Here is a 23,252-nt window from a genome sequence, read left to right on the forward strand (position 1 = left end):
TTTCTTTGTCTCCTGTTGTCTTTTGCTTCATCAAAAATGTTGTCATTTTTGTCTCATATTGTCTTTTGCGCCATCAAAATTTTGTCATTTTTGTTTCATGTTGTCTTTTGCTTCCTGAAATTTTGTCATTTGCATCACTTTGGAAACATTACCTATATAAAGAAAAACAATCTTTAATTGTATTGCACATACCACATTGAACACCCGGACCCATTTTTGTAAATTATATTTTTCCCTTTAGGGTTGTGTTGATCATGTTTGTTTCGTATATGACGTCTGTTCTGTGGCGGCATCACGAGAAAAGGTGAAGCAAAAGTAGAGCTAATCTTTTCAATGCTCACTGAGCTGAAGTTTTTCTGACGTCACCGTAAGTGATGGTTTGGACTCAACTGATTTTTTTTTTTGCATTTTGATGCATTTTTCCCCAGGACATTTTCTACCGTATAGCTTAAGAATTTGAGATGCAATTGCTTGTGAGGATAAGCGGTTCACATAATTGATGATCCAAACGGCAAGAAATGGCACAATCAAGAGTGGCATGCACACACGATAAAAAACTGAAAATTATTTGTGTGCGTTATGTAAAAGAATGGTAGTGGGGAAATAAAAGCCACTATCAGCTCAGGTCTACAGTCAGTGTCCTGCCAGAACTGACTTGATGCTTCCGGATCGGGAAGCCACTCAAAACCGTTTCCGCCGCCATTGCGGATTTTGGATAGGAGATCAGCCGTAGCCACAGCCGCTATTCATCTTGCAGTGCGGAGAGCAGAAAAATTCTGACACATTGAGCATTTTTACGGCCCCGACGTTTTGGTGGCACTTTGCGGTGCGGTGCATTTTTATCGCGTTTTTGTCTCCACGGACTCGCTCCGACCTACACGTAGCGTAAAGAGGTCGTAAGCTAGCGCGGTGCTGCTGCTCTGCTAGCTAGCACGGCGGCTAACATTTCAGCAATCTGGAGAACACCGAGGAAAACATGTCGCAAATCCTGCCTATCCGCTTCCAGGAGCACCTACAGGTATGAAGGCACATCAGATAGTTGTTTATAATGCATGACTGCTGTATATTTCGAGTTCCTCAAAACGGAGTCGTATGACAGCTCGCTAGCCGAGCTAACGTCAATACCCGCAGCAAATGAATGACCTCCCCTCCCCCGTTTAGCATCAGCTAACAAATAGCCTTCAAGGCTAGCATCTCATTCATTTCACCGATGACACCCCGCACCCCAATTCACGTTTTGACATCACTTTGTCTGAACCTTGCAAAATTGACGAATCAATTTACTAAAGAATTTTGCAGTCCTTCAGTGTTCGTCAGTACGATTTTGACCTGCACACGTCTTCATTTTGCAAATGTTCGTTCGTAGCGTCATTAATGTGTCGTGAGGGATGCTACCATTCACGTCGTCTAATCGCAGCTTCATTAAAAGAGACATGATTAACACGGAATTTGAATAAAAATGACGCGGTTAGCCATCGTGCTTCATGTTGCATATTTGGATGGACGTTTAGATGTCAAAATCCAACACTGGCCATTATGACTGAGGATGTGTCAATCAAGAAGCTGCGAAACCGTGTTCAGCAGCTCACTGACTCGAATCATACAGAACCATCAGTTTAAAATATAGTATAAAAATAAGTTAAAATATTAAAATGTGAATTGTCGGTTTGACTACTGTGCGGTTTTGCACACAAATTGAGAGGCTTTTCCCTATTAAAACATTTTGTGGGATATAGATGGAAAATATGTAGTCATGATCACTGTTATCTAATCCACAATAAAAACTCAAGGTGCAAATAATTGTGCCATGCATATTTTGCTAAAATTATACCTCTTAATTATAACTGCACAATTACAAATGATCACAATGGATTCCACCGACCATTCTGTAGGATTGATTGATTGATTGAAAACACAACGAATGTGTTCTTAATAAAACTCACCTAATATAAAGTCTGTTCTGAATCCAATGTATCCGTGCGGGGTACAAATAGACTCAATTTTTGCAAAATGCAAAAAGGAATAAACTTCAGCAAGCTGTCAACTATACTAACAGAAAAACATATGCTCTTGTGTCCCTGATGGGGTTTTGTCATTTGTAATTTTACTAAGACAAACTCTGTTCATATTCCAGCTCCAGAACCTGGGCATCAACCCGGCCAACATTGGGTTCAGCACTCTGACAATGGAGTCAGATAAGTTCATTTGTATAAGAGAGAAGGTGGGTGAGCAGGCTCAGGTTGTCATTATTGACATGGCCGATCCCAACAACCCCATCCGCAGACCCATCTCTGCAGACAGCGCCATCATGAACCCTGCTAGCAAAGTTATTGCCCTTAAAGGTAAGTAAATGGCACCCCCAATGGTACATTATTTTATAGAGGATTGTTCAGTTTTCCTTCAAATTAAAACCGAAATAGTTCCTGACCTAACCGGCTTTTTCTGGACACACGGGTCATCTGTGTAATTTATTCTTTCGTCTGCCATTTTGATGTTCACATGTAGGCCACCTCATTTGTTTGTCCAGACATAGAAATGTATAATTTTTGTGCAGTTTTATTGCTGTGAATTTACAGTATGCTACTATTCAGTAAAAGTGATGGTAAAAAAAAAATTATGCTGTCATGAATGCTTTGTCTATTTTTGTTTTTGCTCTTTTTTTCGTTTCCTTAATGCTTTCTTATGTTTGCAGACGGTGAGTTGAATTTTACAAATAATGAGTGGTCAAAGTGTATTCCTGTATGCACTTGTCTTGACACGAATGCACAATACTGGTCATAGTTTTAATGAATGCTTGAACTGAAAGCACAAGCCTGGCATCATATAAGTTTTAATGTTTTGTAATGAATTTTTAGTTTATTACAGCACATACAGACTTAGAATTTGTTTCAGATAAGTAGTCCTTGTACTGGACAACACATAGAATATTATGTTTGTGAATTTTTGTGTGAATTCTTTGACAAACAATAAAAATAGTGTTTACTGTTTATTTGATAAGCAAAATTAGAATAATGTTGAAGTGTTATATGCTCTTGTAGTCATTTTCCAGGTGAAAGATAAAAACGCTCTCTACTCTTCCCTCTACTACTGCTACTACGACTACTACTAGTACTACTTTTACTACTATTTAAAATATGTGATTTTTATAATGGCGCCTTTCATGGGACTGGAGCACCCATAAATACATCAGTACTATACTATATACTACAACTAGATGACACAAAATATAATATAATAAAATAATTAAAAAAAAAATCTATGTATATGCCCCCTGAGATGGGGAAAAAAACAGGTGGATTTTTCTGCATAATGCATATTCCACAATCACAATATGAATTGTAATACCATGTTTACACTAGTGCGGGGAGGGTATAGATCATATTGTTACAAAGATAAAATTTGACTTGACTTCCCCTTACTGTTTTCTGGACTATCCACTGTTTAAAAAAAAAAAAAAAAATTCACTATACCATCCCGTTCCTGTGTATATTACAAATCAGTGGTGATTTGTTTGGGCCGATATACTGTATACTCGATACTGTATATTTTGTGGCGCTAATGAACATTGCAGATCATATTTATGAACAAAACAAATTAGTGTTGGTGCATCTGTCCAGCTACCTTCCCATCATTACATCCGCCTGTGTGCTTTGTCGTCTCCTCTCGTCTTGCAAATCTGCATTCAGACCTAACCCAAAATCCAACATCCCTCATTTTAGAATTTCATTCTCATTTGTGTTGCTTCTCTAAGATGGTAAGCCACAGAGCTTCTCGTTTTGTGTAGATGGAATAAAAAAAACAAAAAAAAAACAAGAGCTCAGCAGGTGCTCTTGTCATTGCATTAAGAAGACGTTCAGACAGAAAAAAGCACTGTTGGTTTTAAAATAAAGAAGTTTGCTTAAAGAAAAATGTTTTTGAAGTCGGCCTGAGGTGTTTCGATGCTGAAAGACAGACTCTTGGTAAATATTGAAGAAACCGAAAGAAAAATAAGTGAGCATTTTGATTTGCTGCCTTCTTTCTTGATCAACTATCTTTGCAAAATAATTCAGATTTTCTTTTATGTTGTTGTTTCAAACCACAAAATTATGTTTACACTAAACTTGCTTTTTCCTCACCGCTTGCCTGCCTCACACTCACCCTCTTGCGCTCTACTCTCAAAGCTGCTCTGAATGTTGAACAATTTGATTGGCAGAGTCATGTCATGTTGCAGGCATTACAATGCACGCAATTGCTCTGTGTATTTCCAGTGTTTATAAGAAAGCAAGCTAAAAACTGTGCACGTGAAAATACGATTGCCATTATTTCCCCAAACTTGCCTGTCAAAATAATGCAGTAATAGGTCTGGCTCTGCATAAAAGGCAATCCAAGAGTCTTCCTATTTCGGACTCCTGGTTTAATATGTACGTAGCAATCGATTACAACTATTGATGAAATGTCTTTAAAGGCAAATTGATTAAAGTGAAATGGTCTCACAGTATTATCCTTATTTGTATAACCGCAGAGAAAACAAAATAAATGTCCCTGTCGGTGGAGTGTGCCCAACTCAGCAACGCCAATGAAAATAACTATTGAGACCTAGAAGTATGCAGTGCTTTGTCAGTCTGAACACAGTTTGCAGAAGTCTTTTAAGCCCTAAATTGGGGGTTTTGTCCACATTCTCCCAGGGGTTTGCTTAATATTCAGCCATGAACGTGCACACATTAATGCACTGAATGCAGATCTACCAAAATGTGGTTGCCCTTTTGTTGGTCTTGCCTCTTGATTTGACACTGCCTTGTTGTATGGTCCCCCCCCTACTGAAAGCAAACCCTGACTACCTACTCTAACAACTGGAATTTAGTATTCCCAAATGGTATTTGTCCCCTTCTCCCAATCTCCCCCCATTGTCTGCTGTAGGTGATGTGTGGTAGATTAGACTACTCCATTTTGTGTTTTAAATGCAACTAATAGTTAATTGCTCACAAGCGTGTGGTGTAAATAGATCAATCAAATTAAAAACCTCGATTAACGTTAACCTTGACTTCAATACTTTCAGCGGCCAAGACCCTGCAGATCTTCAATATTGAAATGAAGAGCAAGATGAAGGCTCACACAATGACAGATGATGTGACCTTCTGGAAGTGGATCTCCCTCAACACCGTCGCCTTGGTCACAGACAACGCAGTCTACCATTGGAGCATGGAGGGCGACTCTCAGCCTATCAAAGTCTTTGACCGCCATTCCAGCCTTGCAGGCTGCCAGATTATCAACTATCGCACTGACGCCAAACAGAAGTGGTTACTGCTAATCGGCATTTCAGCACAGGTACTAACTGTGTGCTCATTAGCTTTTCTCCAAAGCAGCCTGTCTCTATTCTCCATCTGTATATCCAGTATATATTTCCGAATGCATTGTTGTGTATATTAACCTGTTGAGTGACCATTTATGTGCACTACTTTTCCGAGTGCATTGTGGGTAATTTTGTGTGCACTACATTTTTATTGGGACACCCCTCCAAAATGGCGTGACCCATTAATAGTGCACTGTATAGGGAAAAGTGTGGACATTTGGACACGGCCCTATGATGTTCTTCAACATTTGTCAGTTGATTAGGTAATGCAATATTTAGTTTGTTACTCAGTGTGTTGGATTGGGTGGGCAATTCCTAATAAAGCTCCAGTGGATTGCAGTGCGATCTACAGTCCTATATTTGCAGTTAGTGTAGTCGTTTCACAGTAAAGTTTGACCCCAGCACATACCAGAGTTTCATTCATAAACTCCGTATTTGTACCATGTGTGTTGATTTAACTGAAGTTATGGATCCGTATTTTTGTCGTTGTTTTGGTTTAACTTCCCCAGCAAAATCGGGTTGTTGGAGCGATGCAGTTGTACTCAGTGGACAGGAAGGTTTCTCAGCCCATTGAAGGTCATGCCGCCGGTTTTGCACAATTCAAGATGGAGGACAACACAGAGGAGTCAACTCTCTTCTGCTTTGCCGTCCGAGGACAGGCTGGCGGAAAAGTAAGATTCTGTGCATGCGGCCGATTGACATGTCATTTTAAGTTTTCATTTTAAATCGTGTCTTCTCTGAAATGTATTCTCGCATTTAAAATGGATCATTTTTCATGTCATGTCTTTTTTTTTTTTTTTTTTTGCTTTTAGCTCCATATAATTGAAGTTGGCACCCCACCAACCGGGAACCAGCCATTTCCAAAGAAGGCTGTAGATGTATTTTTCCCTCCAGAAGCCCAGAATGACTTCCCTGTTGCTATGCAGGTATGAAATATTACAACCTAAACCTGTTTATGTAAACAACTCTTATTCAGGGTTCCTCCAGATCTTTAAAGTCTTAGAAGGAATTGCATCCACGAATCTAAAAACAAGGCCTTATTTACCATTAAAATGTCTTACATCAATCTTTCGAAAGTCTTAAATAACGTTAAGACATGGTAAGTAGGACTTTATGATTTGTAAATACAGCGGAGCCCTGCATACTCGTGGATCGTCGCCCGCGGATTCATTTTTTAATACATTATTTTTGTTTTTAATATTTTTTTTGTTTTTGGTGTGGGGGTGTTTTCACCATTTTTGCCCCTAATTTTTCGTGGGATACGGATAGTGAATGTTTTTGTTTTTTTTGCTATTCACAGGCCGCCCCTGTCCCTATCCCAGTCCACTGTAGCCTCAAATGTCAAAATAAATTAAAATTCCTGAAAAATATATAGAATCTATCCAGTGACTCTCATGGTAACATAACATCACCAACAAAACAATGATGTGGTTTTAGTCTGGACTCTTAAGAGTCAATACTATAGCAACTTTGAAAAACATGGAATAATGGGAACATTGTTGAAGTTGGTCTTAAATTTCAGATGGAATTAAAATGTCTTGAATTGAACTTGCCTTTGACTGTAGGAACCCTTTTTATTGTGCCAAAAATACAACATTTATTGCTTGGTTAGGGTCATCATTTTAATGTTAACTTATGAAGCACGCATTCTAATTATGTCTCTATTGTTTGTGTTTTTAGATAAGCTCCAAGCAGGATGTCGTCTTTCTCATCACCAAATATGGCTACATCCACCTGTACGACTTGGAAACTGGGACCTGCATCTACATGAACAGGATTAGCGGGGAGACCATTTTTGTCACTGCCCCTCATGAGCCAACTGCTGGTATCATTGGGGTCAACAGGAAAGGACAGGTATTAAGTGCTTGAACCCCTGTTTTGCACGCATATTGTACCTGCTAGATTTGCAAGGTCACCGATTGCGCAGCAGTTCACGCAACTGATTTCCGTGCGGCCGGCTCGGGTTTAGGTTCCACTCAATGACGGAAGATTTGCAAAGTACCATGGTGTAGCAGCACTTTTAGTCAGATGGTGACAGCGGAAGAGCTCAGCGTGTCCAGGCTGACTGGAGTCTAATCCTGTTATTGCTCTTAAATCTCACCTGCACCTCCACCATGCAAAGCTTAGTGTACTGCGCACACAAAATGTGACACGACACACGAGAATTTGAACTAACTAACCCGTAATTAGGAATATGTCAAACAGATTAAGTTGTTTGAAAGAATTTTGGACAAAATATTTAACTCAAGTACAAAATCTGCTTTCCCAGGTGTTATCGGTATGTGTGGAAGAGGAGAACATTATTCCCTACATCACCAATGTGCTCCAGAACCCGGATCTGGCTCTGCGCATGGCTGTCCGCAATAACCTTGCCGGTGCTGAGGAGCTGTTCGCCCGCAAGTTTAACACGCTCTTTGCTGCAGGGAATTACTCAGATGCTGCCAAAGTGGCAGCCAATGCACCCAAGGTACAGTCGAGTGCTGCCCTTTTTACCTCAGGCAAAATCATACTTCCATTAATTGCACCTTCAGTAACATCACAACGTTCATCATTGCCAACATCGGCCCTAAATTTTAATTAGGAGACTGCATTTGGATAATGGATGGATGGATGCATTGTGATCTAATTACTGTAGTCACCCATCTGGCTGTCTTTCTCCAGGGTATACTGCGAACACCAGACACCATCCGCAGGTTCCAGAGTGTTCCTGCTCAACCAGGCCAACGGTCACCGTTGCTTCAGTATTTTGGCATCTTACTGGATCAAGGCCAGCTCAATAAGTTTGAATCTCTAGAGCTGTGTCGGCCAGTCCTCCAGCAGGGCCGCAAACAGCTGCTGGAGAAATGGCTGAAAGAAGACAAGGTCTGTGCTCACTGGTGGTGGTTTTATAGCAGGCACTCCTTTTGTCTACCCTAATAGGCTTTGAGTGCTCTCTTGACAGATTTATCTATCCTGCTTTGCTTACAGCTGGAGTGTTCAGAGGAGCTCGGAGACCTGGTGAAGTCGGTGGATCCCACACTCGCCCTCAGTGTGTACCTGAGAGCAAACGTCCCCAACAAAGTCATTCAGTGCTTTGCTGAGACTGGCCAGTTCCAGAAGATTGTACTGTATGCCAAGAAGGTTTGTTGCGGTGTCTTTTTTTGGTGTTCTTTACCATATACATCCAATTTTAGCAATAAAGTCTTTCTATGAACTAACACAATCATCTTTGAATGCATGTGGGCAGTTCCGCCCATGTTTTCAGTTACAGTACATGACCAAAATTTACTTTGACGCCACAAGAAAGTCACAAAATAATCATCTTTGTGTGTAAGGTGGGTTACACTCCAGACTGGATCTTCTTGTTGCGGAATGTAATGCGGATCAGCCCTGAACAAGGGCTTCAATTCTCCCAGATGCTGGTGCAAGATGAAGAGCCCCTTGCTGACATTACACAGGTACAAACAAATGAAGCCACAACATAGGAGGTATCAAAGGCCTGCCTTTGTGTTTTATGAAAATAGCAAGTAGTACAGAATAAGTAAACATTTGTGATTAACCAAATGATGACTTGTTTCTAGATTGTAGATGTTTTCATGGAATACAACCTGATCCAGCAATGCACGTCCTTTCTGCTGGATGCTCTGAAGAACAACAGGCCCATGGAAGGACCATTGCAGACACGTCTGCTGGAAATGAATTTGGTCCATGCGCCGCAGGTATATGAACTCATGAATACATTGGGAAGAAAATATTCATGTGCAGTCATTTTAATTCACGTGACATTGAATGACTAGCCACTTAGAATTGCATCAAATTATGGCATTCATTTTTTGTTACCGTAATTGTCGGTTATGCGAACAATAAAAAGTGTTTTTAAGTGTCTAAAGTCCTCTGGTGATTTTTGCAGGTAGCAGATGCTATTCTGGGCAACCAGATGTTCACTCATTATGACCGTGCCCATGTGGCACAGCTGTGCGAAAAGGCCGGGCTCCTGCAGAGGGCGCTGGAGCATTATACTGATCTGTATGACATTAAGCGGGCTGTGGTGCACACACACCTCCTCAACCCAGAGGTACAACAGGCAATTTCAAAAATGTTTAAAAAAAATGCTACCAACCTAATATGTTCCAGAATACTAATCGTCACTCATTTTTGCCCTTATAGTGGTTAGTCAATTTCTTTGGCTCCCTGTCAGTGGAGGACTCTTTGGAATGTCTTCGGGCCATGCTCTCTGCTAACATCCGCCAGAACCTGCAGATCTGCGTTCAGGTTGCCTCCAAGTATCACGAGCAACTCAGTACTCAGAGCCTTACTGAACTTTTTGAGTCGTTCAAGAGCTTTGAAGGTACACCTGACGAGTTACTTTTGGGTCGAACAAACGCGTTACTGTCGTCCTAACACGTGATTTTGTCTTTCAGGTTTGTTCTACTTCTTGGGTTCCATTGTCAACTTCAGCCAGGACCCAGAGGTTCACTTCAAATACATTCAGGCTGCCTGCAAGACGGGCCAAATCAAAGAGGTGGAAAGAATCTGCAGGGAGAGTAACTGCTATGACCCTGAGCGTGTGAAGAACTTCCTCAAGGTCAAAAATGGCTTACAAGCTGCACACTCGAGACATGAAAAACCTTTCTCCTCGCTACATTAAAGTCTTTCTTTTTCTCTGCAGGAAGCCAAGTTAACCGATCAACTGCCATTGATCATTGTGTGTGACCGCTTTGATTTTGTCCACGATCTGGTCCTATACTTGTATCGCAACAGTCTGCAGAAATACATTGAGATCTATGTGCAGAAGGTACAATGCTCTTCTGATCTTAGAAGCCATCATTTACTTTCTATAGGACCAAAATCTGACTCCGCACATTTCTTATTTTCTGCAGGTAAACCCAAGTCGTCTCCCAGTGGTCATTGGAGGTTTGCTGGATGTTGATTGTGCCGAGGATGTGATCAAAAACCTGATCATGGTCGTAAGAGGACAGTTTTCTACAGATGAACTAGTTGCTGAAGTGGAGAAGAGAAATCGGTAAGAAAAGGAACATACTGACTGAGCATGCGGAGACCGGACGCACCCTGGCTATTCCGATTGAACTGTTTACATGACGCTCGTTCTGATTGGCAAAAGGATTATACCACCCCTGTGAATCCAAATGGAGTTTCATATATTCATTTTTATTCCGATTGGTGTGTTTTATACGGAGCATTTTCATTCCGATTGGTCATTCAGATCCTTTCTAATCGGAATACATGGCTCCATGTAAACCCGGCTTATGCTATAGTAACTATAGTCTTAGGAAGAAAAATGTAATGCTCTTCCAGTAGATGTTAGAAGGTACAATCAACCCTTTGTCATACTTACAACAAAATAACAGCTGTGTGTTTAACTAAACAGACCCAGATTTCACACTTGAAACTTGTAAATTTGTGAACAAATTGAGAGATCATCCTGATTTGGGAATATTTACTTTTTGTGACACTTTTGTTTTATGGTGTGCTGTGAGTTTTTTGTAATGTTAAACATGTGCCTTGGCCAAATGAAGGTTGGGAAACACTTCTCTCGATGACTGAAGTTTTCCGTTTCTTTTTCCCCACAGACTGAAGCTTCTGCTCCCTTGGTTGGAGGCTCGTATTCATGAAGGCTGCGAGGAGCCTGCTACCCACAATGCCCTGGCTAAAATTTATATCGACAGCAACAACAACCCTGAGCGCTTCCTGAGGGAGAATCCCTTTTATGACAGCCGTGTAGTGGGCAAATACTGTGAGAAGAGAGACCCCCACCTGGCCTGTGTGGCTTATGAAAGAGGACAGTGTGACCAGGAACTAATTCATGTGAGTTGGTGTCGTTTGAAGGCCAAAAGTATTACTTGGCCCTGCCCGGTATATGGCTGTTCATTTCTAAACTATTTGTCTTAAATGTTTTAGGTGTGTAATGAGAACTCGCTGTTCAAGAGTCTGTCACGCTACCTTGTGCGCCGCAAGAACCCTGAGCTGTGGGCAAGTGTGCTGCTGGAGACCAACAACTACAGAAGACCACTCATCGATCAGGTATCACATCCTCCTGTCATTTGTATTAAATAATGCAAAATATTACCTGATCTAGTAAACATGTTGTTTAGATCTTGCTCAGGGTAAGAACTCACTGTGTGTTGTTCAACACTTTTTAACAGCGTCCATCTATAGCCCCTTTTCCATTGTAGCGGTTCAACTGCAAAATAGCCTGGTTCCGCCCAGTGTGGTCGCTCGGCTTTTACATGACATTTTTTGGGGCTGTGCGGTTACAATGGAACCGTTCCTCAGAACCGCTTCCAACCTGGTTCTAAAACGCAGGCCGAGTGGGGCCGTGACGTCACTGCCATCTGATTGGCTGACAGATGTAGGCGTGTCACGTGGCAACGTGACAAGGAACTTCACTGTACACACCCATTTCCTGGTTTTAAGCGAGCGAGACAAAGCCCGCCATCGGCAAGTCATACAAATACAGTATATACAGTAGACATATATTGTGTTTTACAACAATACTTAACCATATTTACAATATCATAAGTGCCTGTGGATGAAATACGTGAAGCTTGTGGTAAAGCATTTTGCGAGCCGTACACGCGTCACTTGATCCAATCAGTGAGTGAGTACATGCCGGGTGTGCCAGGCACGCTGCGCGGTGTCGGTCAAGAAACACACAGAGTGCTTCAAAAAGCGGACGTGGTCTAGAATACAAAAACAAAAATGAGAAAATTGGAAGACGAGACTGTCTCTCATTCTCATTCAATTGAACTGAGACGGCAACTAGTAGTAGTACTGGTACCCCCGTAGTCATATTCACTTGTAATATTTTTTAATGAATATTGTGGCATTGTGCTTCAAGCCTGATGTCCTACTGTGATGCAGGTTGTCCAGACTGCCCTGACAGAGACCCAAGATCCAGAGGAAGTGTCTGTTTCAGTCAAGGCTTTTATGACCGCTGACCTTCCCAATGAGCTTATTGAACTTCTGGAGAAGATTGTCCTGGATAACTCTGTCTTCAGCGAGCACAGGTATCATGAGGTTTTGTTTGATTTATTTTTTTTGTTTGTTGTTCTTTTTTTTTTGTATTTTCAACCTAGCAAAAAAAAAAAAAAATCTCGCTGAGATCTTCTTGCCTTGTGTATGTTATAGAAACCTCCAGAATCTGCTCATCCTGACAGCGATCAAAGCTGACCGGACCCGGGTCATGGAGTACATTAACCGTCTTGACAACTATGATGCCCCAGATATTGCAAACATCGCCATCAGCAATGAGCTGTTTGAGGAGGCATTTGCTATTTTTAGGAAATTTGATGTCAACACATCTGCTGTGCAGGTGAATGACTTTGATGCTTTACTTACCTAAGCTTCATGATTCAATTCGTCTGTATGTTGGATTGAAATATGTTCCTATTCTATTTAGGTTCTTATTGAGCACATTGGTAACTTGGATCGGGCCTATGAGTTTGCCGAGCGCTGCAATGAGCCTCCAGTGTGGAGTCAGCTGGCAAAGGCCCAGTTGCAAAAGGGCCTGGTCAAAGAGGCAATTGACTCATACATCAAGGCTGATGACCCCTCTGCTTACATGGAGGTGGGACAAGCTGCAGCTCAGAGCGGTAAGACCAACTCTGAAATCGTGGTTGCTTGTTTGGACTTTTGAAAGAATACATGGTTTGTTTTGTGAATTTCAAACACTAACTTTGGTTCAATAAAAGTGATGTGCTGTCTGTAGGAAACTGGGAGGATCTTGTAAAGTTTTTGCAAATGGCCCGAAAGAAGGCCCGCGAGTCCTACGTTGAAACAGAGTTAATCTTTGCTCTGGCAAAGACCAACCGCCTTGCCGAGCTGGAAGAGTTCATCAATGGGCCCAATAATGCCCACATCCAACAAGTAGGTTCAGGGACGCATCAAAATCGACCACCTCTTGTCCATTTATTCTTTCGTGACATATCCTTTTCCTGCCCTTTTCCTATAGGTGGGTGACCGTTGCTATGACGATAAGATGTATGAGGCAGCCAAACTGCTTTACAACAACGTGTCTAATTTCGGTCGCCTGGCTTCCACTCTGGTGCATCTGGGAGAGTATCAGGCAGCTGTGGATGGAGCTCGCAAGGCCAACAGCACACGCACTTGGAAAGAGGTGTGAGATAACAGATTAGTTTTAAACATGGAGGTCAACCCCAAAATTTTCTTCATATTATGTTGTATGCGCACCCACTAGTCAAATCACGGCATTCTGATTCAAATTGTGATTGTAGAATACCAGTTAAGCAGCAAAATCCACGTGTATTTATCCATCTCTGGGGGTGGCCATTTTGTTTGAAAATGACATCACAGTTCATCAGGTAATGACCAATCACGGCTGAGCTTCAGAAGACTGGTGAGTCATGATTGATCCCTGATTGTTACCTGAGTCTTGAGCAACTGTGATGTCATTTTCAGTCGACAACAAGTGACAAAATGCCTCCCCCCCCATAGCTTAAAAAAATGTGGATTTTTGCTACTTAATTCGTATTCCACAAGCACATTATTATTTAGAATATCAAGTTTAGACTAGTGGGGCTACATAGAACATATTTTTGTAAAGAAAATTTTGGGATTGACTTTCACTTTAAATGGAATTCACTGCTATTCTGATCTTTATCCAGTATTAAAATGAAAGCGTGCTCTCCATTGTTTGAGTCCATTCTCTCTCATTTGTAGGTGTGTTTTGCGTGTGTCGATGGGAAAGAGTTCAGGCTTGCCCAAATGTGCGGCCTGCATATTGTCGTCCATGCCGATGAGCTGGAGGAACTCATCAACTACTACCAGGTACAAAGCATGACAATCCTTTTCACATGCAATTCATTCATTCGAACTAAATGTAGACATTGAAGAGACACATTATTCAGACCAATAAATAGCCTGACCTTGATCATGAACTAAAAGGTTTGAGTGAGGTTTGTTTGAATTTCTTCAGGACCGCGGCTACTTTGAGGAGCTGATCACCATGCTGGAGGCTGCTTTGGGACTGGAGCGAGCTCACATGGGAATGTTCACAGAGCTGGCTATTCTCTACTCCAAATTCAAACCCCAGAAGATGAGGGAGCACCTGGAGCTCTTCTGGTCCCGTGTGAACATTCCAAAGGTATACCCAGGCAACCGTCACATCATTTATTAACAACATTAACTCATTCACTGCCATTGACGGATTTACTTGTCTTTTCACAGTCCAGCCATTTAATCCCAGGAATTTATTTATATATATTTTTTTCAAATTTTTTTAAACGTTAGTGTAAAAGAGGGTCTGAAAATGTCTGGCAGTCGATGTAAAAAAAAAAAAAAAAAAAAAAAAAAAGATTACTCAAAATGAAAGAAACTAATTCTTGAATGGATGCATTAGTCTTACTGTATGTGATCGTGCTCTGACTATTCACGCAGGCCTTGGTTTTGATCCAATAACATTTATGGATGTGAATTTTAAGGTTCTCAGGGCAGCTGAGCAAGCCCATCTCTGGGCGGAGCTGGTTTTCCTCTATGATAAATATGAGGAATATGACAATGCCATCATCACCATGATGAACCATCCTTCCGATGCCTGGAAAGAAGGCCAATTCAAAGACATTGTCACCAAGGTGGGACTCCTGTATGAAACCAACTTGTATATTGTCAAAGAGGTCTGTCGAGCTGTAGCATCTTTGCTGTTTCATTCTAGGTGGCCAACGTGGAGCTGTACTACAAAGCCATCCACTTTTATCTGGAGTTCAAACCTTTATTATTAAATGATCTGCTCATCGTTCTCTCCCCAAGACTGGACCACACACGTGCTGTCAATTTTTTCAGCAAGGTGAGTGGCTTCCTCTTTTTATTCCACTGTTTGTGTGTGTGTTTTTTGTTTTTTTATAAAAGCACCATTACATACATACAAATATTAGCCTAAAAATCATATTTGCCTCAAAAACATCGGTGGAAGTGGAGAAGCATTTACACAGACATTTCTCTGTTAAATATGCTGTTTTTTTTTTTTAAGTAATATTTTTTTCATTTCTGATTCATTGTTCAGGTGAAGCAGGTGCCCCTGGTTAAACCATATTTGAGGTCTGTCCAGAATCACAACAACAAGTCAGTCAATGAATCTCTCAACAACCTCTTCATCATCGAGGAAGACTATGCGGTATGATGGGTCACTGGCTGAGCGAATTGTTTTGCACTCTAACTTAGTATTGTTGTCATTTAGTTTGAATAAATGTTATATGCCTGTTTGTTTCCCTTTTATGCATTTTGTACTTTTCCGAGTGAGTCGCGGTGGCGACAAGCCGAAAGTCACGACAACCCGTAGTCGAATCTGTCATCAAAACGTAATCCGTCTGTCGTTGCTAAACTTGTTTTAATCCATCTTGTGTGCTTACATGCAGTCACTACGCACTTCCATTGATGCCTACGACAACTTTGACAACATCTCGCTCGCCCAAGGCCTCGAGAAGCATGAGTTGATCGAGTTCCGAAGGATCGCAGCGTACCTTTTCAAGGGCAACAACCGCTGGAAACAGAGTGTTGAGCTTTGCAAGAAAGACAAACTCTACAAGGTGCTTTGTTGCAACGCTCGCAATATGTTCACTCAAGCGCCAGCTGAACCGTGAGCGTGTACGTTTTTATGTCCCCTTGTGCAGGACGCCATGCAATATGCGTCCGAGTCCAAAGACATTGAACTGGCCGAGGAACTTCTCGCATGGTTCCTGGAGGAGGACAAGAAGGAGTGTTTCGCTGCTTGCTTGTTCACCTGCTACGACCTGTTGCGGCCTGATGTGGTGCTGGAGACCGCTTGGAGGCACAATATCATGGACTTCTCCATGCCATACTTCATCCAGGTCATGAGGGAGTACCTCAGTAAGGTGCGTCGTTCACACATGAAGAAAATCAAACATCAGTTGGGTAGGACAACATTCAGCATTGATATTGAGGATGTGAGACAAGAAAACATTCAAACCTAACTCCGTTCATAGAAAAGAATGTTAGTTATGGCGAGAGTTTGATATTCATGACCACTTTCGTAGTGAATTTTTGTCCTTGCTAGCAGATGGTGGAAAATAGTGTTCGCAAACTAGCACGCGGGGAGCCTATTAGATGGATTCTTCTGAATTAATTTTTCCCTTAAAGGCACCCGGTGCTGGAATTGTTTGTGCCAACAGGGAATAGACATCAGCATCCGCACCATTTTATTTGCAAATATTGTTTACCATCAGGCGGTTGTAGCACAGTTCCCCATGCCTGCACCAGAGTCTCTGTATGTATATTCTTGCTCCCTCGTTGCTCATCTTCCTAATGTCCTTCATGTGCCGTCACTGCTTTCATATCCTTTTTCATTTGGATATTCATCCACTCAAGCTACTTTCCCATACAAATGTGCTCCAGAGGAGAGTCGTGGCAGTTTTTATCACTTTTCAAGTTTGATGGAATAAAACGGAGTTCATAACAGGCAGCAGATGTGAGAGCAGTGCTGTTATTGCGAGTTTCTGAGGCTTTTATCACCACCGTGATTTTTAATAACTAGCTATGCAGTTTTACAACAGCACTGTGTATTTAGTGGAAAAGACTATCGGTTGAGACGGGGTTCAAATGCGTCAAATGCATCAACCTTATTTCTCTCTTAGTAGCTCTTTTAAATTGTAAGACCTATATTATTGTCATGTGCATAATAAGCACATTTTGCCCTCTGTATTCAACCAATCACAAATTCACAGTAGAGAATATAGCAAATATACACTGGAGCAGTTGGGCGAGTTACGGTGCTTTACTCAGGGGTGCCACTAACCACAAAATCACATCAAACCTGGGGCCAAATTGTTAACTGATCGGTAGTGAGTTTCACATCTGTACGTTGTACTTTAGTTGGCAATTAAATGAAACTCGGGATACCAAAGTAACCTCAAGTATGCATTTGTATTAGAAGTGGCATTATTACCTGCATCCCCTCTGCGTTTTTGTGTTGTCTTTCAATGTTAAATCCCCTGTTTGCTTGTTTCTCGCTGTCAGTTTCTATTGTGGGAGACTTCCACTTGCTTTTTTTTCCCTTAAGTTGCCTCTCTGACTTTCCTTTCCAGGTTGATGCGATAAAGGAAAAGGTGAACGTTGAATCCATTTCCTAATCATCATTATTGATTCGCTGTCTGATAACCTGTAGTGGTTTGGTTAAAATTAGCAGGAATTGCATGACACCCCCCCCCCCTCCCTGGCCTCCCACTTTGTCACTATGCTGCTTTCATGTGTACAACTCTCTGCATCTTCACTAGACCACTTAACTGTTTCCCCACAATCCAGAGTGGGGCTTTTCACGTCGCATCTTTAGGAGTCTGCTTCTAGGCTGGTGGCTGGGAGGGTCTTACCATAGTTCCTCAAATACGTTTGTACACTCGGCCATACCGTGTGCCCCAATTATACACGGTGTGCATTGACCATTTAAATAAACAAACAGAAAATAATAGGTGGCTATTATCACAAAGCTCAAGTTTATGGTGGAGTGCTTTTTTTTATGCAGCATTCCAGAGCTAAATCTGCTAATTTTGTCAAACTGAAAAAATAAAGAAAAGAGAGCATGTGCTAGAGATGCATATGGGGAGCAGTTGCACACACAAAGTCTTTAGATTGGATTTATTTTTGTCTGGATTGTCCCCCCCCAAAAAATGGTCAGAGAAAACTGATGATGGGCATATTCTGTGAATGATATGGCTGTACGACATACAAGGTGTTTAAAAAAAAAAAAAATAGTTATAATTTGAAATCTGAGTAACTACATGAGCCAGGCAAACAAACATAAATAGCCTCAATGGTGAAAAATAAATTATTTATTCATCACAATTCCAACAATATGTTCAAACGGTTATAAAATTTTATAGCCGATTTCACAAAGCTTCACAAATGCATGTTCTAATTTGTTTCACAGTTGAATTTGCTCAAAAATGTACACGATGCACATTTAACAGTGTTGGAGCAGATCCTATCACGCAAAATGAATTTTCATTGCCTTAAAAAAAAAAAAAAACTGACAGATGAAGCAGCCCTGGGCTATACGTTGTACTTGGGTCTGCTAAAATTGGTAGGCTTATGTATCCAACCAAGACCTTCAAAAGAAGGATCTTGGAAAGAAGGAATGCTGAACCTCACAAGAAGTCCACCATTTTGAATTTACTTTCAAATTTTAATGTAAATTAGATTGTTAGTAAACATATCCCGCAGTAAAAGCCTTACCCCTACCTCTTGTTTTTCACTGCTGTTGAGTCATCAAATGCTATCTGAGGAAATGTTTTTTTTTTCTTTAAATACTTTTTTTAATGATATCATCAATTGGTGGATTATCGCCCATACTTAATGGCTACATCAAAAAATACTTTGCCATCATAAAAAATCTGTCGACAGAAAGTTCACACCAACAGACAAACTCCCACAAATGGAAATAAAACCGAGAAATGGGCCAGCAAAGCTTTTCAGCCCCTCTTTTTGTATCAGCAAGTGAAAAGTGCCACTCTGGATCACTACCTGCAGTGTCGGGTCTTTTTATCTTACCTACTTCTTGATGACTTCTAATGGTAAACTGGTTGTTAGATGCCCCTCTCAAAACCATCCTTTTATTATTAGATGACAGCATTGTTAGTCAATGAGTTTCAATTCTTTCTCCCTGAGACTTTCCAGTGTATTTCTCTGTCCACTCTATGATTGAATTGATTTCCTGTCCTCCAATAGTCCATTAAAACAAGTATCAGGTACACAGAGAGGAATTTGTGTTCAGTGATTTCTTTTGAGCACCCCTCCCAACATAATTGTTCAAGTGTCGAAAGGCAAATAAGATGCAGCTCAGGTAGTGTATTGAGTGAAGCTTCATGCTTCTCTTGTGAAGCAAGGCGCATGCATTGCCCCTCCCTGGCTAGCATCAGCAGCACCGGGCTAGGAGACATCGTTGTTGGCTGTGCCTGCTTCTGGAAACCTTCTAGTGGCTGCACAACAGCATCTCGTCTACCCTCTTCCTCTCTCCCTCCACTACGGCGCTGTTGCTTCTCTCTTCTCTTTCTCACGCATTCTTAAAGAGGAACGTAACGAAAAACTACTGCTTCCGCATGTCTCTCAACCCTTCTCTTTTCGAAAATGCAAGAGCCTGCGCAACCAGATTGACTGACACTAGCGTACCGCACAGTATGTAGAGAACTGAACCCAGTACCAGGACAGGGACGCCTCACATGTCAAAGTTCAAGGTTCTATTGTTCAAGCTGCATATCATTTCTTAACTCTTTTTGCTGGCTGCTGAAATCTTTTGGATCCCGCTGATAATTTTCTGCTTCCCTGCTGCTAAATGGCAACAATGTCATGTAGTCAAGAAAGACCCCCCCCAAAAAAGTTTAAGAAGTTGTCTTAAAGAAGCTATATGCTTTTTTTTTTTCTTCATCGAAATACCAAAGGATTACAAAATATGGCACACACTCTGCACCGCCTCCTTTTTGTCTTGATGAAATTAGCTTGTTTTGAGGAGGCAGCCATGGTTGTTACCTGAGCCCTGAGCAATTGCGTCATGTCATTTTCAGTTGACAACAAGTGAGAAAATGGCCGCCCCCGTCAACTGACGTCTGATAGTCTGCTCGAAAATGTTGGTCAAATTCCAAATTGCATTCAAATTTAGAGGTTCCACTGTACAATATACTTAAAATGAACTGTTCGCAGATTACCACAATATGTCCCACCAGGCGTCTTTTGGATGTTCTCATGCATTTCAATACACAGGTAGAGGAATGCACAAATGTAGTTTAAGTAGTCAATTTGTGAGCCCATTTCAACTCTGCTGCTAACCAAAACAGCAGCACCAAGCACTGTGTCAGCGTGGAGACGTTCTGCATGGCGCACATGATGATGTGGAAGCGACGTCTACCTGACATTTTAATTTGTCACTTTTTTCCTCAAGTTTTTATTTTATTTTTTTATTTTTTTTAATCTTTAAATTGTAGTACACCATAATCATGTTTAATCTCATTCCGTAAATGCAGCTGTACAAATAGATGCGTCCATTTTTTTGCAGTTACAACAAAGACTAATTAGGGCCACTTACATTTTTGAGCATCCATACATTAGAAGAGGTCGTTTGTTCTGGTGACAGGTTGGTTCTCTACATACTCTCAAATCGTAGAGTAGATGATCGGGGTGGCTGGATGGGTGGGACCATTATTGCCATAATCTGTGTTTATATCCCCCCGCCCCCGTAACCCAACATTAGACTGTGTGTCCCATAAACTAAGGCAAATTAGACAGTCAGTAGTCGCTTTTTAGCTCTCTAGTTGTACAGTAGTGGCTTTAGTCGGTTAACGGAGGACGTCCAGCTGCACATTTTCACTTAAATGTGGACGGTGCTCATCACCTGTCAGGAATGGTCCCATCCTTCAGCCAGGGAAATAACCCAGAGGTCAGTTTTTACAAACGTGGCGTCTTCGAAAGCCTCCGCCCAAGCTGCTCAACCACCAAGCTGGTTCTCAGGCCACCGTTGTTTTTCCTCCCCAGGTGGACAAGCTCGAAGCCTCTGAGTCCCTGAGGAAACAGGAGGAGCAAGCCACAGAATCTCAACCAATTGTTTATGGTAAACGCACGCACTGCTGTTCCCTTTCAGGGCTGGGAGGTGATTTTGGCCACATCGCTACATTCCCTGTTAGCTGCATTGAATCGTGCAATTTAGGTCAAAGGGGTTTCGTTATCAGCTGGGAAAAAAACGTGTGTACGATTTCTTTCAGATTTTTGGGTACAAGGGTACGATTTCATGTACATGTAATAGCCTTAGCTTCCAAAACAGCTGTTTATTGAAGTACTGCTGACCTTGGGAAAAAAAAATTGCCAATATATTTTCATTTAAAAAGTGGATGTTCCCTTCTCTGGCCGTATAAAGTCTCTGCTATTAGTGATACAGGGATGCTTTGAGATAAGAGTATAATTTGTTCTGTGATTACACTTTTATCTCAAATGACTGTATCTTAAATCTTATTTAATATTGAAATTAATGGAACCACCACGGCAACAACTGTTTTTTGATCGGAAAAATGGCACTTAACAGTATTGTTCTGTAGAAAAACAGATTTCAGGATTTTTGGAGCCGATCAGCGAGTTAAAAGATAACAGATCAGCTATCTGGTCAGCAGATGGTCCAACCGATACAATCTATTTAAACAACTTGATTATTTACTGTACGTCATCCCTGCAATTCGCGGGAATAGGAAAATGGAAGCGAGCCTGAGTGTGACATGTGTCATTGCAAGCCTTTTTTTGACAGCAGATTGTTTTGCTGTTTGCTTGGCAGGCACACCACAGCTGATGCTCACTTCAGGCGCCAATGTTGCCGTGCCGCCTCAGCAGGCTTACGGCTACGGGTACACAGCAGCGCCAGGCTACGGGCAGCCGCCGCAGGCCAACTTTGGATACGGCATGTGAACGCCCCCTGCCGCTACCACCACCACCACCACCATCATCATTTCCCCTTCCCACCCATTCCGTCCATCTGTCCATCTCTTTGTGTTCTTCTCCAGCCTCCCATGGTCTTCTACCCTCAACAGAGGCCACAAGCAAGCAACAGCCCACTTTGATTTTGTATTTATTTGATTATTGCTGTTACAACAATGTTGTCCTGTTTGAAGAACATGTACATGCGATGAAGGACTTTTATTTGTATTGTTTGAACTGAAATTGGAGCACATTTGCGTTCCCCACATTCCATATTTATGACCCCTTATTTAGAAATGGTTTTTTTTGTACGTTCCTATCATGTTTTTTTTTTGTTGTTGTTGTTGTTGTTGTTGTAAGTGGACTTGCTGAAGCTGAGCAAACTTTGAAGTAGGTGGAGGAGCATTGGATTTTGCACTGGTGAAGAAATTCCTGTGGAGAGAAGCTCTTACGTTTTGATGTATGGAACATGTGACCAGCTTAACCGTGTCTCGTTTTGTCTGTAAAATGCGTTACATCATTATATATTTTGAGGAGAGAGAGATAGAGAGAGAAAAAAAAAAGAAAAAAAGGTTACATAGAGTATTTGAACATATATCGCCATTCGGATGGCTACCCCTAGCAACACTAAGTACAGTCATGATAGTATATTCTGCACAGGTGTGTAGCTTTATGGAGTTTTAAATGCATTCAGATGTATGTCACTTTATGATTGAGACTGTGTGTGCGTGTGTGACCTGACGATGGTCTAAATAAGAATTTTAACCCCCTCCTCTCAACCTGTACGGGTGGTCCCTGCTAGATATTAGCTCTCCTCCGTGTGTCTCGGTGACCTCTTGTGCCGTGTACAGTGCTTGTGTGAGACTATCTGTGTATGTGCAAGGGGCGGGACCACGCAGACATGTACCACGCGTGTGTATTTACGCTGAGCCCTCTCTGCTGCGGTCTGTTTATGCCAGGTGTTGTGACGTTTCCCTCGGGTCACCATGACGTTTTATTTTGGTTTTCTTTTTTTGGCGTGTACAGATGTCAACTTGATTTTCAACATTGTAGATGGTGAGACAATGCTCCCGCGCACACACCAATTTGTCATCCGTCTCTCTCGTCCTCCAAAAAGAGAAGACTTTTTTTTTTTTTTTCGATGTCCAAACGACAGCTCGATGAAACCCACAACATGTACCGGTAGGTTGCATGTGTAGATGGTTAAGAAAATAGGTCTCGGTACATCCAGAACGGAGTCAAATAAGAGCCTAAATTTACCTTGATGTACTTACATCCCTCAAACCGTGCGCGTGTGTGTATAAAGTGTCACCCGACATAAGTTAAATTCCTTTTTGTTGTCATACATATGAATAAACAAAGGGGCTCTGTCGTTGAAAAAGTAGAAGACCTAATATGACCTAACCGAAAGGGAAGTACTAGTCTAAATAAAACGTAAAAATTGTTATGGGTTTCTGTCTAGTCTGTACGAGAATGTGGTTTTGTGTGTGGGTGTGCAAAAACTTTA

At 41.5% G+C, this 23,252-nt stretch overlaps 1 protein-coding gene across 2 annotated transcripts; it reads left to right on the top strand.

The window, feature by feature from the left end:
* Positions 1-566: 566 nt before the first annotated feature.
* On the top strand, positions 567-23,190 carry LOC147144431 (clathrin heavy chain 1-like). 2 transcript variants are annotated; one of them, XM_086036912.1, is made up of 33 exons: positions 567-1,018; positions 2,135-2,342; positions 5,036-5,304; positions 5,839-6,000; positions 6,142-6,255; positions 7,010-7,183; positions 7,599-7,796; positions 7,991-8,191; positions 8,297-8,449; positions 8,644-8,766; positions 8,890-9,027; positions 9,219-9,383; positions 9,476-9,656; positions 9,730-9,893; positions 9,978-10,103; positions 10,189-10,331; positions 10,900-11,134; positions 11,228-11,350; positions 12,191-12,336; positions 12,458-12,641; positions 12,729-12,921; positions 13,038-13,195; positions 13,281-13,445; positions 14,009-14,116; positions 14,265-14,432; positions 14,770-14,919; positions 15,000-15,131; positions 15,348-15,458; positions 15,700-15,870; positions 15,955-16,176; positions 17,386-17,406; positions 20,819-20,894; positions 21,606-23,190. In XM_086036912.1, exons 1-33 carry the CDS (start codon positions 977-979, stop codon positions 21,734-21,736), a joined length of 5,055 nt encoding a protein of 1,684 aa, XP_085893038.1. In that variant the 5' UTR covers positions 567-976; the 3' UTR covers positions 21,737-23,190. The 2 variants fall into 2 exon arrangements, with proteins under 2 accessions (XP_085893038.1, XP_085893039.1); XM_086036913.1 differs by lacking the exon at positions 17,386-17,406 and having other exon boundaries at positions 573-1,018; positions 21,606-22,524.
* The last annotated feature ends 62 nt before the right edge of the window (positions 23,191-23,252 follow it).

This window comes from Filicampus tigris, chromosome 7 (genome assembly GCF_054856515.1).
Source record: "Filicampus tigris isolate MCC_2025a chromosome 7, RoL_Ftig_1.0, whole genome shotgun sequence".
Taxonomy (NCBI): Eukaryota; Metazoa; Chordata; class Actinopteri; order Syngnathiformes; family Syngnathidae; genus Filicampus; species Filicampus tigris.